Here is a 14,213-nt window from a genome sequence, read left to right on the forward strand (position 1 = left end):
GCCGGCGGGGATGGGGAGGCGGGACCCCCTATGTTTCCCCACTACCCCGGCTCTGGGCCCTGACTTCACGCCACCCGCACCCCGCCGCAGGGTGATCGAGCACGGCGAACAGAACCGCATGTCAGTGCAGAGCGTGGCCATAGTGTTCGGGCCCACGCTCCTGCGGCCCGAGAAGGAGGAAACCAGCATGCCCATGACCATGGTGTTCCAGAACCAGGTGGTGGAGCTCATCCTGCAGCAGTGCTCAGACATCTTCCGGCCTCACTGACCGCGGGCCTCCACCCTGCCCCCGCTGCTAGCACTGCGGCCCTGCGACTGGGAGTGACGGTGGTCCGGCCACAGAAGCTGGGCGGCTGGAGGCCACGTGGCCGGACTCTATCTCGGAGCCGCTCCGCCTGCTACCGGCCCGCAGGCGGGTGTGAATTCTGCACCCCTCGGTGCAGGATGGTGACCCCTGGTGGGAAGTTCGCAAAATGTGATTTTTTTTCCCCTGGCCTGTTCTGCTAGAGGTTAATTGGGTTCTGTTCTTTATTACAGCGCCACCTACTGTGCGTGTGTGAGAATGTGGGGGCAGTGAGGATGGTTTTCTGGGACCGCCCGGGCTGGGAGGAATTTGGGTGAGGGGCTTCCTAGCCTCTTCTGGCCCGGACCCCGTCGAGGCCTGCACGGAGCCCCTTAGGGCCCCAGCCCTGTGCGTGGCACCGTTCGGGTCATGAAGCGGCCACCGACAACTTGCCTGCTGCCGAAACAGGACTGACCCGGCCTCCGGCGTGGGCGGCTGCCTGCCTTTCCCCGGGCCTCAGGGATGATGCTCCTGCCCGGCTCTCTCACTGGCTCGTGGTGGACCATTTTCGTCTGCTTTGCTGTCTGGGGTTCCCGGCCTCTGCGCTCCCTGATCCACTTGTGTTGTGTGTGAGGGTTCTTCCTCTTGGACAGCGTGTACCCTGCTCCTGCCACTTGACATGCACCGTTTCCACACACAGTCCCATTTTACAGATGAGGAAACAGGCTTACAGAGGCCAAGTGACTTGTTCAGGGGCCAGCGGGGGATCTGACTCCTGGCCCAGGCTCCTCTCACACCAGAGCATGGTCTCCGATAAGGGAGAAATCCACCCTGTGAGCTAGCCCCCGACCCAGCATGGGCTTATGGGTACAGCAAAAGGAACTAAGCTGGATGGGTTCTGTGTGGGCCTTGGGAGGTCCCTGAAAGCAAGGGCCAGGAAACCTGCTGTTATTCTTGCCCCCAGGGTTGAGGGGGCGCTGGCAGGAGCCCCCAGCCCCTCCCAGTGCCCTGGCTGAGTATGCCCACCCGTGCCCGCCTTGCCATGAAGAGCTGGGAGAGGCCTGCAGGGTGGGGGGAGGGGGGCACAACCTCAGGAAAGGAAGTGTGAACCCTGGGGCCGGCAGCCCCCCTTCCCTCCTTGTACACAAACCACCTCGGTTTATGGGTCTCAGCCCCGTGCCCCACCCACCCATCATTTATTCCACGAGCAATAATAGCTAATATTTATTGCACTGTGCCAAGCATCTAACTTGGACTGTCTCCTGTGTTTCTCACAGCCAATATTTATTATCTGCTCTTCTGTGCCAGGCACTGTGCCCCAGGGCGGGGGTAGTGTGCACCCTCCCTGGTGGAGCGCGTGGTCCGCATATGAGGCTGAGCCAAGCCCACCCCTAGTGCCGGCGGGGCTGGGGAAGAGTACAGTGGAGGCCTCATACCGTGTGTCGAAGTGTTGTAAAGTTATAGATCGAGCTAACAATGTTCAATGAAATACGTTCTATTCTCCTACCTTGGTAAATAAACCTTCACACTGACCTGGAGGCCAGGTTCCACTGTAACCTTCTTTGACTCTTGTATTCCATGCCCAAATGTGATGGCGTGGGAAGAGCTGACCAAGCTGGCCCCCGGTATCTCCCCACCCCAGCCATCCTGCCCCGAGGGGAGGGTCATGTGCACACACGCGGATGCTCTGGTCCACAAGCCCAAGCCGCCAGACCCGCTGCTGCCCCTTGGCCACACCACCAGGTCCACTTGAGGGAATGGGCCTGGGGCTGTTCAGGGAGGGAATTCTGGGGTCCCGCATATCAGGAGCATGGTCTAAAGGGAAGAGCAGACATCTTTCCAGGGTACAGCTAATCTCCTCTTGTTTTGGGAAGTATCCACCATCACTGGCTGCTTGTCTCTCTTACTCATCTGACTGCTCTCTCGGGTCGAATTCCTCAGGAAATGGTGCAAAGCGAGTAGGAAGTTTTCAGGGGCTGCTCTCAGGACCCACACCTGAGGGGGACGGGGGCCACAGGACTGGGCCGAGTGAGAAAGGGCGATGCTGGCCCATCCCAGGCCTCAGCCGAGCCCACGGGAAACTCTGGGCTGGGAGGGCCTCAGCGCTGTCCCACATTGTGGATAGGGGACCAGGCCTTTAAACTGCCTTATCCACCAGATGAGGCCTGTCTACACGTCATCCACTGGATGAGGGCCGCCTTGGGCGGGTGGCCGGGGTGCAGAAGAATTCAGGCAAAGAGGCTCTCTTCAGCCCAGGGGTGGGGGTGGGGGGAGCGTGTCCTGGAGGGAGGCTCTGATGAGAGCTGTCAGCTGCCGACCCTTCTGCAGCTGGGAAATTCACGCTTCAGTCCTGGAAGGAGGGAGGTCTGAATGGTGCCCAGGGCACCACTGCGACATCCAGCGAGCTCCTTCCTCTGGCCCTTTGCTGCCCTTCTCACTCCTCGACCCCCACACGCCATCTCACCCCTGAATTTCCCCCCTAAACTCACCAGTGATCCCATATCAACAACTACGGGAAGTTTTGGGGTCCTAATATCATTTGTCCTCTTGAGAGCATCCTGTCCTCCGCTGACGTTCCCTCCCTGGAAACATTCTCTTCCTCTTGGCTTGCACATCACCACGGTCTCCTGGTTGTCCTCCCACTCTGGCCACAACACCTCATTCTCTTCTGCCCAGCTGGAAAGGCCAGAGTCCTGGGGGCCAGCCCCTCCCCTCCCTCTGTGCCCCATCCTGGATCATACTGTCCACACCCACAGCATCAATAGCACCGGGCCTGACTGCTCCTTGGAGCTCCAGGCCACATGTCCCCTGACAATCTGAGATCTGCCTGCAGCAGTCCCTAAGTTAGATTCATGGTCTTCCCCAAACTTGGCCCCCTCCAGGGGTTTACCTGTCTCAGGCAATAACTCATCATCCCCGCAGTGGGCAAGCCAGAAACCCGGGAGTATGGCCTTCTCCCTCCATCTCCCCATCTGTCTCCACCCTCCACCCTCAATCTATATCCAAGTCTTGGCAGGTCTACCTCTCTGATCCACCCACTTCTCTCCATCACCAGGGCCCCACTCAGCCTACGGGGCTGACGTCTCCTGCCTGGACCACTGCAGCAGCCTCTCAGCCCCTCCCCTTCCCACAGTCTCTCTGCACCCCCTCCATCCATCTCCATTTTAAAACACAAACCTGATTATATTATTGCCCTACTTAAAAATCTTCCCTCTCACCTTAGGAAAAGACCACAAGCTTTAACACGGCCTCCAGTGCCCTGCCCCTTTTGGCCCTGCCCACCCCTCAGCCTCCTCTCTGAAGCAGCACAGCTCAGGGGTTCAGAGCCCGCGCTCTGCAGCCAGACTGCCTGGATTCAAATTCCAGCTCCAGAGCACCCCTGCTAGGTGATTCTGGGTCATTGACTCATCCTTCTGTGTCCTGGGTTCCTCGTCTGGAAAACGGGGATGCTGATAGCAGCACCAGCCTCATAGGGTGGTTGTGAAGATTATGTGAGATAATACTTTCGAGGTTCTGAGAACAGGCTGGCTACAGTAAACACTTGCTGGGCCTTGTGCCTTCCTTGCTCTCCTGGTTCCTGCACTGCAGCTACACTGACCCCCCCATTGGTTTCACAAATGTTTCGTGTTCCCACCTGCCCCAGTACCTTCACATGTGCGGTGCCCTCCCTGCAGTTCTCTTTTCCCTTTGCTTAGTCACCTTTTAACATTCTGTTCAAGCAACTTTTCCTCACGCAGCTCCTCTGAATACCCAGCTAGGTCAGCTTTCTTTATTACATACCATCAGAGACCCATACGCTTCTCTTATGTCACCTTGTCATTTTACAACCGTATACCATGATTATTTATTGCTGTCTGCCCCCCACGAGCCCTGGGAGAGTGGGGACTCTGTTGTTGCTCACCTTTGTATGCCCAGCACCTAGCATAGTGCCTGGCATATAACGGCTGTTCAGTAAATACTTGTTGATGAGCCAATACATGGAAAGGCAGACATCCAGAGTTCAAACCCCAGCCCTGCCATTTGCTATCAAGCGGCCCTGGCCAAGTGGCTCCCCTGGGCATGCTCATCTGTAAAGCTAGCACTTTGCCACTCTCACCTCAGAGCCTCCCTACGATTATAAATGAGACGTGTGCAACACGCGTGGCCCAGCACCTGGTGCGGGAACATTTGAGAAGTCACACTATCCCTCATTCCTCAGGCCCAAGGACAGTCCTGGGTCCTGGGTGAGACAGCCTCCACAGGGCCAGAGGGAGCCAGAGGCAGAAGTGTCCTGGAGGAGCCCTCAGGGTGCAGCTGGAATGCCTGGTGGGCGGCCAGCACACTGGGCTGTTAGCCTTTTGTTTCCCAGGCTCCAGGGCAGTCTTTTTTCAAGACTTCAGCTGGAGTCCCTGCAGTGCGAAGGGAAGGGCACTGTGTCCGGTTGGGGGCCAAGCATCAGAGGTGGAAGAGCGCCCCCCTCAGGCCAGTAGAGGAGGGGACCCAACAGGATTAACGAGTGAGGTAACCTGCCAGGCAGAATCCAGGCTGTGAGGTGAGCCCCTTGTGCCCTCCAAGATGAGACAGCCTTCCCTCGCCAGCCTTAGAGGGCGCCGTTCATTAAGTTGACAGAATTTCTTTCAGGCACTTCATCCTCCACGGCCCACTGGGAGCCGCTAGGTAGAGGTGAGCAGGTGGATGATACGGCCAGGTATGCTTTTTTCTTTTCATAAACTTTTTATTTTGAAAGAATTATTGACGCACAAGAAGTCACATAAATAGTCCAGAGAGGTCCCACGTGTCCATCACCAACTTCCGCCAGTGGTGACAACTTACACAGCTGTAGTGCATTATGAAAACCAGGGAAGTGGACACCAGACAGCTAACTAGACTGCAGACCTTACGGGATTTCACCATTTCCGGCATGCACTCCTTTTTTGTATGTCTTTGTGTATAATTCCATGACATTTTATCACCTGTACTGATTCATATAACCACCAGCACAATCAAGATTCAGAATTGTTCCACCACCTTAAAGAAATCCCTTTTTGCTGCCCCTTTATGGCCACACTCTCCCTCCCCTTCCCTACCCTGGCAGCCTTGTCTCTTCTCCATCTATGCAATTGTGTCATTTTGAGAATGTTATATGGATGGAATCATAAAGTATGTAACCTTTTGAGATCCGCTTTTTGCACTCAGCATAATGCCCTTAAGATCCATTCAAGTCGTTGTGGGTATTAACAGTCGTTACTTGCTATTGCTGAGTTGTATTCCATAGACACGCTTTGAAATAGATTCTCTTGGCTGTGGGTGGAGAAGGGAGAGAGGGAGACCGGTTAGGGAGCTGCTGGAATCTCGGTAAATATCTCAACGCAGACCTCTTCCTGGCTGGGCTCTGCACCACCTCCCAGCCCCCGCTGAAAGGGCCCCAGACGTGTTCAGGCCCTGTGGGCGGGGGTGGGCTGCAGAGGAGGGATCCGGACTGTTCGCGCAGAGCTGCCAGTAGGGGGCGCCAGAGGTCTTTTGCCCAAGAGGTGATTCTCAACCTGGGAGAGTTCCGGGCGCTTTGGGCTGCTCTGCCAGAAGGTCAAGAAAACCCTGAGGTCTTGTCCCCCTCCAAACCCTAGACCCCACGTACCAGTCCAGCCCTGAGCTCCAAGGCTGGGGATGAGGCTGTTGTCATGTAGTGGAGGAGGAGGCAAGGTGAAGCCTTGAACAGGAGGAGACGGGCTGGCCTTGTGAAGAGGGAGAGGACTCTGGCCCTCCATCAGCCCAGGGCCCCTCTCAGAGGGTGGCTCTGAGCTCAGGCCGCTGGGCTGAGCCTTGGCACCTCTGCCCGGTCCACTCTTCTCCATCCTCGACAGTTGCCCTCAGTTCCCCGCCCACTTCTCCCAACAGAACTCTCCCAAGACCCTAGAACCTGTGCTAACCCCTCCGTCCCTGTACTCTGTCTCCTTCTCTCACATGCCTCCCTGCAAGGTGCCCTCGCGCACGCGCCCAGCCCCGCGCTCAGCGCCTTATCCCGCGGGAGCTGGGCTGCGCGGAGCCCGCGTTAGCGAAGCACGCAGAGCGGACATCTGCTAACTGCGGGGGGCCAGGAAGAGAAGGCCGCTGCAGGGTTGCCAGGGGCTCCTGTCTGCTTGGTGGAACATTGCGGAGCAGCAGGCACACTCCTCGAAGTCTGCACTGGCCCCATCGCCTGCTAACTTCAGCCCACGCTCTTAGCATGATCCTAACCCCGTCCCGGGCTCCTTGTCCTCTGGCTGGCTCCACCCCTCAGTGCTTGTGCATGCCTGGCTGCCAGAGCACGCCAAGCAGCTTCCCACCTCCACACCCTTGTTCAGCCATTGCTCTCTGTCAGCGGCCCCTGCCCCAGGCTCTAGCTCCATGCCCACTCCTCCAGGGAGCCTTCCCCAGTGCCTAGCACACAGTAGGTTCAAAAAGTGTGAGTTTCCATCCTCTGTGCTCCCACAACACATGTCGTGTGTTATTTCCATAATAGAATCCTTCTGATATGGCTTTGTCTGATAATTTGTCGTTTACACATCTGCCTCCCTGAGAGACTTCTCGTTCCTCTCTGATTCCCCAGAGCCTGGCAATAGGAAGGGGCCAAGTAAAGTTTTATTGAATACATGAATGAATGCATCATTGACAGATCTTTGAAACCCTCTTCCTGTGACCTGTCTCTGCCCTCCACCCCCTCTGATTACTCCTCAGTGGTTTTCTTTGCAGGTGTTCCTTCTCCTGTTACCTCTAAATGCTGGCATTCCGCCCTCCCCTCTGCTCCATTTACCTGCCCCTCTCCACCCTCCCCTCTGCTCTGTTCACTTTCCATAGGCAAGCTCACCTACGCTGACAGCTTTAACGGCTGTCCTTACACTGACAGGCCCCCAATCAACCCCACAGCCCAGCCCCCTGAGCCCTGTGCCAAACTTGCTTGTCCTTATCTGTCTTTCCCACTGTCTATCTTTCCATGAACGTTAAGCTCCATCGAGCAGGAATCTTGTCTGTCTGATCGACTGCTGCACCCTTGGCACCCGTACATACTCAGTAAATATTTGTGGAATGAATGGGAACCTCTCCCTCTGAGGCCCCGCAAGCCCTTCAAATTCAACATATCCCAAACTGATTCCATCATCTCCTACCTCCTCACAATTCCCTTCTCCAGTCTCTGCTACCTCTCTCATCCCAGGCCCCCAACTTAGAAATCCCAGAGGCACCCCAGACCTCTCCTTTTACTGTCTTAGCGCAGCGGTCAGCCGCTACGTTGCTCAGATTGTACCTCCTATCTTTCCAGTCCCCACGCCCTCCCAGCCCCTGGCACACCCCCAGTTAGAGCCTCACACTTACCCCCTGGACCTCCTCAGCTGCTCCTAACTTGGGTTCTGCCTCTCTGTTTTCGCTTTTATCCAAATTGCCACCTGAACAACTTTTCTAAAGCATCAATCTCATTAGATCAACGCTCAGTTAAAACCTTCATTGCATCCACATCCCTTCTGGTTGTGTTTCCCAAAGTGTAGAGCGCACTCGGTGGGTGGCAGATGCCACAATTATAGGAGGTTCAAGGGCCAAGGGTACATAGGGGTGATAATTAACATGGAGTTCCAAAATGAGAAAATTATTTCTTTTCTAATTCTTTCCAGCCTTCCAAAGACATCAAGGAGGCAGTCTCCATGGGGCGCTAGACTGTCTTCAACACCGCTGTTTCACTTGCTAATCTCTCCTTTTAGCATGGGTGAGGCCTCTAGCCATGCTGCCAGCCACAAGATATCCGGCTGGAATGTGATAACACTGTCTTATTTTTATTTTACTTATTTTACAGTTACCTACTATCTATGACATGTGATAGTGTTTTTTAGTTATGGTAATAATGGCCCATAAATTACATTTATTGGGAAAAGATATTACAAATCATATATCCATTAAAGGACTAACATCCAGAATATATAAAGAAGACTTATCAATGAGAAAAATCAATAGAAATTTAAAAATCAAATAGAAAAATGGGCAAAAGACTTAAACACTTGGTAAAAAGAGGAGACGTAATGGCCAATAAACAGATGGAAAGTGCTCAACTGCATTAGTCATCAGAGAAATGTGAATTAAAACCACAATCTGATATCCCTGTACACCCACCAGGACTAAAATAAAAGAGACTTTCAGTATCAAACTTTGGCAGGGATGTGGAACAATTGGAACTCTCTGTCACTGGCAGCGAGGACGGACATGAACTGCTTTCGGAAGCTGGCCGTTTCTACGGAGCTGAGCAGGCCAGTACTAGTCTCTGGCCCAGGAATTCAAATCCTGGGTGTAATTCCGACAGAAACGAGTACACGCTTCACCAAGAGTCATGCACAAGAATGTTCGTAGCAGCTTTATCTGTAATAGCCAAAAATTGAAAACAATCTATATGTCAGCAGCAGAATGGATAAATACATTCTGGTATGTTCATATAATGGAATACTGTATAAAAGTGGGAATGACTAAATTAAACTACACAAATTTAGCCAGACACACACAAAAAGAACAGTCTTTATGATTCCATTTATAGGAAGTTGAAAAGCAGCCCAAACTAATCTATGCTCTTACAGCTGGGAGCGTGGTTACCTGGGGGGCCATGCCTGGGGGTGGCCCAAGGCTGGCTTCTTGAGGGGCTCATAATAATCTGTTGTTGACCTGGGTGAAAAATTACTGTTTTTTACACAAGTGAAAAGTAATTGATGTGTGTTTGATTCTTCATATGTATGTTATACATGAAGAAAAAATTACTTAAATTTCAGTTTTTAAAAAGCAAAACATTTTAAGACAAGCATTAAGAAAATGAAAGTCTGAGGACATGGCAGGTCTCTTGAAGGTTGAATGCAAATAGCAGGCGTTCAGGGAACTCTGCCTTCTGGAATCAAGTCCAAATGGCCACCTCTGGCTCCTCGGGGTCAGCATCACGTCACGGGTCAGTTCAGCATGGTGGTTAGGAGCACAGATTTGGGAATCTGACAAACCCAAGTTTGAACCTGAGCTCTGCCACTGGCTGTGGGACTTTAGACAAGTTACCTGACCTCTCAAGATGCCTAGCATCTTCATCCATAACTCAGCTTAGAGGGTGACAGAATCACCTCTGACCCGTGGAATGATGTGGCCCAGGACTGGGCGCGTAAGGTAGACTTGATAAATGGAGCCACGCCCAACTGCCGCTGCTCCCTGAACAAGCCCTGATGTTTCCCACCTTCTTGTACCCCCAAGTGTCGGTGCATGCTGCTCTCCTGGAACGCCCTCCTCCAGATCACACTGCCCATCCTTCAATGCCCAGCACCTCCTCCTCGGTGATGCCACACCCCCCACGAGGCTAGCTCTCCCCTTCACACCATGTGTTCGCCCGTGAACACACACAGTTTATATGGTTGAGTATTCCTTTAGTGGTTGGCACCTGTCTATAGAAGGAAGGTCGATCAAGAGCTCTTGGAAAGATTCTATTTCTCTGCAGTTTCCTGGGGTGACTTGGTTCCTCTCATGTGCTCATAAGAACATCAGACACGCAGCCCTGAGTTAGCGACCTCATGCACCTCTACAGAGAACTGGCACCACGAGCTGTGTTGTGGGAGAGTGGTTATCACCATGACGTCAGCCTCAAAGGTTAGGGATGTCCCCAAGTCATCCCAGTTCCCTTTACTGCCCTATATGGATAGGTCACCCATGAGAGTGCCTCCAACTTCTACTTAACCTCTTGGTAGCCTAACCGGCTCCCTAAGCCAGGCACTTGCTGTGTGGGACAGGGACACTTTGTTTTAAACTGTTACAAGTTGTTGGCAGGGTAGAGGGAGAGTGGGGCAACTTGTTGGGATGTGATTTCACAAGCGACCCAGTCCCGTGGTTCCCTTGGTGGTTTGGTAAATCGGGACATATTCTCTCAGCAAGACAAGGGCTATAGAGCTCTGTTTGAAACCTGCGCAGCCCTCCAAGATCTGGTGGCAACTAGCACGCCCCTTCACCCCACCCCCCTGCGCCCCGTGCTCTCTCCAAATACGCAGGCTCTCACACAGCACCACCGCTCTGCCCCTGCCGCCTCTCAGCCCAACATCATGCCTCATTTTTGCAGCCTGTGGAATTCAGCCCAAGGAAACAGTTACGACCAAGTGTCAGCCCCATGCTGGTGGGGATAAGAGAAGGCAGAAACAGGAATCCTGGCCTTCCTATCTCCGAAGTGGAGACAGATTCAGACGGAAATTCACAGTGCAGGGTGGTGAGTGTAGTGGGGGAGGGACACGGGGCCAGAGAAGAGGCACCAGATCTGGGGGCGGGGGAGGCTAGGGAAGGCTTCCTGGGGGAGGTTAATGGTCTGACTGCTGACCAGTTCGTGCTCTGTCACACCCACTGGAATGTAAGCTCCATGAGGGCAGTGACCTCACGCCTTGTCCTCAGCTGTTTTCCCAAAGCCTGAGTGTCTGGGACAGTGACGGGCATAGAGTAAGGTGTCCAATTAACATCCGTGTGGGAATCGGGTAACAGCTGAACGGGTTGTGTTTGATGAGCAAGAGTTGGCCTTTCTGAAGGCTTTCGAGGAGGCAGGTACTTTGTGGACAAAGGGCTGGAGGTGTGAAACAGCAGGACATGGGAGGGGAATGAGATGCAGCTGGCATGGGATGGACAGGGACTGGCGAGGGACCAGGCAGGAGAGGCAGGCCAGCCAGACCCTCCCTCTTCCCCATCCCTCCCTCTAATGAGGCCCCACTGTCCTCTTGCACTTTGTCTACACCTCCTTCACACCCTGAACCCTGCCTTGTGTGGCATGAGTTCACTCATCAGCCCTTACTGAAGTGCCAATGTAGTGCTGGAGTATAACCCCTACCGTGTATAGCACAGCCAGTGTCCAGAGTGATCTGACACCCAGTATCGCAGCTCGTCCTCACAGCAACCCTAGAGACAGGAAGCCCCCATCCATCCATGCACCCATGCATGCATCCATCCATTCATTCACTCATACATTTAACAAATACATCCTGAGTGCTTAGCACGTACCAGGTGCCAGGAAGGCCCCTCATGAGAGGGGTGGTAGTGAAGGCTCTCTGAGAAGGTGACATCTAAAGTCGCCAGCCGAGGAAAGACCACGGCAGGCCGAGGGCACAGCACGTGTGAAGGTGCTGGGTGGGCCTGTGCCCAGGGCGTTGGAGAAGCAGAAGGAAGGAGCTTCTCGTAGCTGGAGAACTGGAATGTTCGGTGAGGGTGAAGCGGGGAGTGGAAGGGACGAGGCAGAAGAGGAAGCCAGCAGGCAGACTGTGAAAGGCTTGCAGACATTTGGATTAATTCTGCAGTGAGACATGAATCCCTTGCGAGATTTGAAGGCATGAGCTGATGCATTCTGATTGACGTTTTAACAAGACCACCCGGTGAAGCTGGAGGCAGAGGAGGTGGGACATCTGCGTCCGCTTAAGATCTGCGGGGGAGGCAAAACCGTCAGAACCGACTGCAGGCAGCCTTGGCTTCTCTTCCAAACCTGATTCTCCCCATTTTTCCCATCTCAGAAAATGGCACCACCGCACACCCTATTGCTCCAGCCAGAAATTTCTAAGTCCTTCTTGGGTATCCTTTCTTCCTTTCACCCCTCACACCTGATCAGTTCTGTCTGTGTTCGCACCAGGAAAATGGAACAGTGTCCACGCAGGGCCGAGTGCCCCTTTGAGGTTAAGGTGCTGCCTGCACCAGGGCAACCTGGCTGTGGGATGGTCTCAGCAGCTCCCTGCTTCTCTGGTGCAGGTGAGGGCAAAGTGAAGGGTTGGCTTCTGCCAGGTGGGGATGACAGAGGGAGCAGGGACCAAGTGTTGGAGGTGTTGGAAGAGAGTAATCAGAATGGTAGACAGTGGACTCCAAGGCAGGAAGGAGTGAAGGAAAAGGGGAGGGGTGATGGCCAGGGAGAAACTAGGAGAGTTATTGGGAGGAGCCTGTCCGAGAGAAAATGAGTGGGAAGGATAAGAGGTGTGGTCAGTGGAGAAATGCGGGGATGTACTATCAGTAAGGAGGAGAGGGTCTAGCATGCGGCCCTCGGCGTGGGCAGGTGGGCAGAGTGGAGGAAGTGACGTCTGGAGGCCAGGAGGTCCAGGAGCTGACGGTATCCATGTGGATGCTGGAGTCATCGAGAGTGAGGCCGGGGTAGGCAGGCAGTGAGCCCCCCAGCCTGGGGCCCGAGGCTGTGCAGACCCAGGTGCAAGTAGCTGGAGGGCACAGGGAGGGCAGGCCCCCATCTCGTCACCCCTGCTCCTTTGCAGATAATCTCCGTGGGCACAAGAGAGGCACCGCCTAATGGCACAGAAATGCTTTGCTGGCGAGCCAGGGGCGCCGGATTAGCTGCAGGCTTGCCTGTGTCTCCCTTGCCGTCTTCACTGTGGAGAAAGCAGGTGCCCCCAGAGGGCCAAGGCCCCCTTGTCCGTGTGTGCAGGCGGGACCCCTTAACACCACCACTGCCTTCATCGTGATAGGCTCACGTGGACTCCTGCTCTTGGAGGAAAATGAGAAGAAACTGGCCCTGGGATCACCATCTTGGCTGTTTGGGAACAGTAATCCTTATGATGTGATGAAGGGAGGCTGTGGCGTTCCGGGTCAGTCCAAAGATGGGAGGGTATCGAGTGATCTCAGAGGAAGCTCTGATCAACTCAACCCCCTCAGTGTCCATTCCCCAGCGCTGGGCAGGAGTGGAGCTGGACCTGGATATGGGGGGTGAGGCCAGGTCCCCAAACCCAGGGATTTCACAGACCAGCAAGTGATCCGTGTGCCAGAGCTGGGACTGGGGTACACAGAGGGGGCTATGGGAGCCCCAAGGAGGTGCCTCATCTGCTTGGGGGGTCAGAAGCCCAAATATGCTCACAGGTTGGGAGTCTTCACGGAGCCTGAGCCAAAGGGTGTCAGGAAGCCTGAATTTGTCTTTCCAGTCAGAGGGGACTCAACTAGCGGCCTGGTGACAACTGATAATCATGACAATCCCTGTAATCCTCATTTGAGTACTAGCAACACACTAGGCTCAAGCACGGTCCATTCTCTCAAGTCATCCACTAACACCTACAGTGGGGGAGGGTGCTAGCTTAAGAGTGGGAGGCAGCCCCCAGAGCCAGTGTCTCTCATTGTTGTGAGCCCAGGTAGTGAGGGAGTCTGGCCTCCTGCGCCCATTCATCACAGGAGACCCTGACAACATTGAGTTTCTGGGTCTGAGACCAGATTTCGGGCCAGCCAAGGTTCCATCTATTAGTAGGGCCTGACTGAGAAGTTCCCAGCACCCCTGGCAGGCATTTGGCTCATCCTCTGGCTCATCCATTTCTCTCTAAGTACGCCCCCATCACTGTCTGTCCTTGATGCTGGCTGTTGGCATAGACCTTGGCTGGGAGTGTTGGCCAGATGCCGACTTGTGGTCTTGGCTTCCTCACAACATGGCAGCCTTGCACTCTTTACATAGCAGCTCAGGGCTCCAAAGATGAGTGTCCATGGACAACTTGAAGGAAGCTGAATTGTCCTTAAGGCTTAGCCTTGGAAGTCCCATCACATCTCCTCTGCCACATCCTATTGTCACCATACTCCATAAGGTTGGCTCAGCCTCAAGAAGAGAAGACATAGACCCCGCTTCTCGATGGGCAGAGTGCCAAGGAATTTGTGGACATGTTTTAGACCACCACGCCCACCTAGGAGTGGTGGCATCAGAAGGTGAACTTGGGATGTCTAATGACAGATGTCTATGGCACATTAGGCCATAGGACTTCACACGACACCAGGCTGCAAGGAAAGAGGGAAGCTTCTTCACAAGGCAGCGGGCATGGAGAAGGGACAGAGAGGAGCGACTCTAAGAAGGTAAAAGCTTTGTCCTGTCCACCAAGTACATCCCGGCCCAGAGGACTAGGGGCTGCTGGGCTGGAGGGATGGTTCTGGGGGCTCAGGGAGCCCCTTATCCAGGGTAGGGTCCTGAATCAGTACCTAGTAT

At 54.2% G+C, this 14,213-nt stretch overlaps 1 protein-coding gene across 10 annotated transcripts in view; it reads left to right on the forward strand.

Annotated features, from left to right (window-relative positions):
* The window catches only part of ARHGAP27 (Rho GTPase activating protein 27), a 31,465-nt gene extending 29,626 nt beyond the window's left edge, over window positions 1-1,839 (forward strand). For all 10 annotated transcript variants that reach the window (XM_023652354.2, XM_070227138.1, XM_023652353.2 and 7 more), the window contains one exon: window positions 91-1,839. In XM_023652354.2, coding sequence (XP_023508122.1) covers window positions 91-268 — 178 coding nt within the window. In that variant the 3' untranslated portion in view covers window positions 269-1,839. The remainder of the gene's footprint in view (window positions 1-90) is intronic.
* Window positions 1,840-14,213: the final 12,374 nt, after the last annotated feature.

The sequence above is a fragment of the Equus caballus genome, chromosome 11, assembly GCF_041296265.1.
Source record: "Equus caballus isolate H_3958 breed thoroughbred chromosome 11, TB-T2T, whole genome shotgun sequence".
Classification (NCBI taxonomy): domain Eukaryota; kingdom Metazoa; phylum Chordata; class Mammalia; order Perissodactyla; family Equidae; genus Equus; species Equus caballus.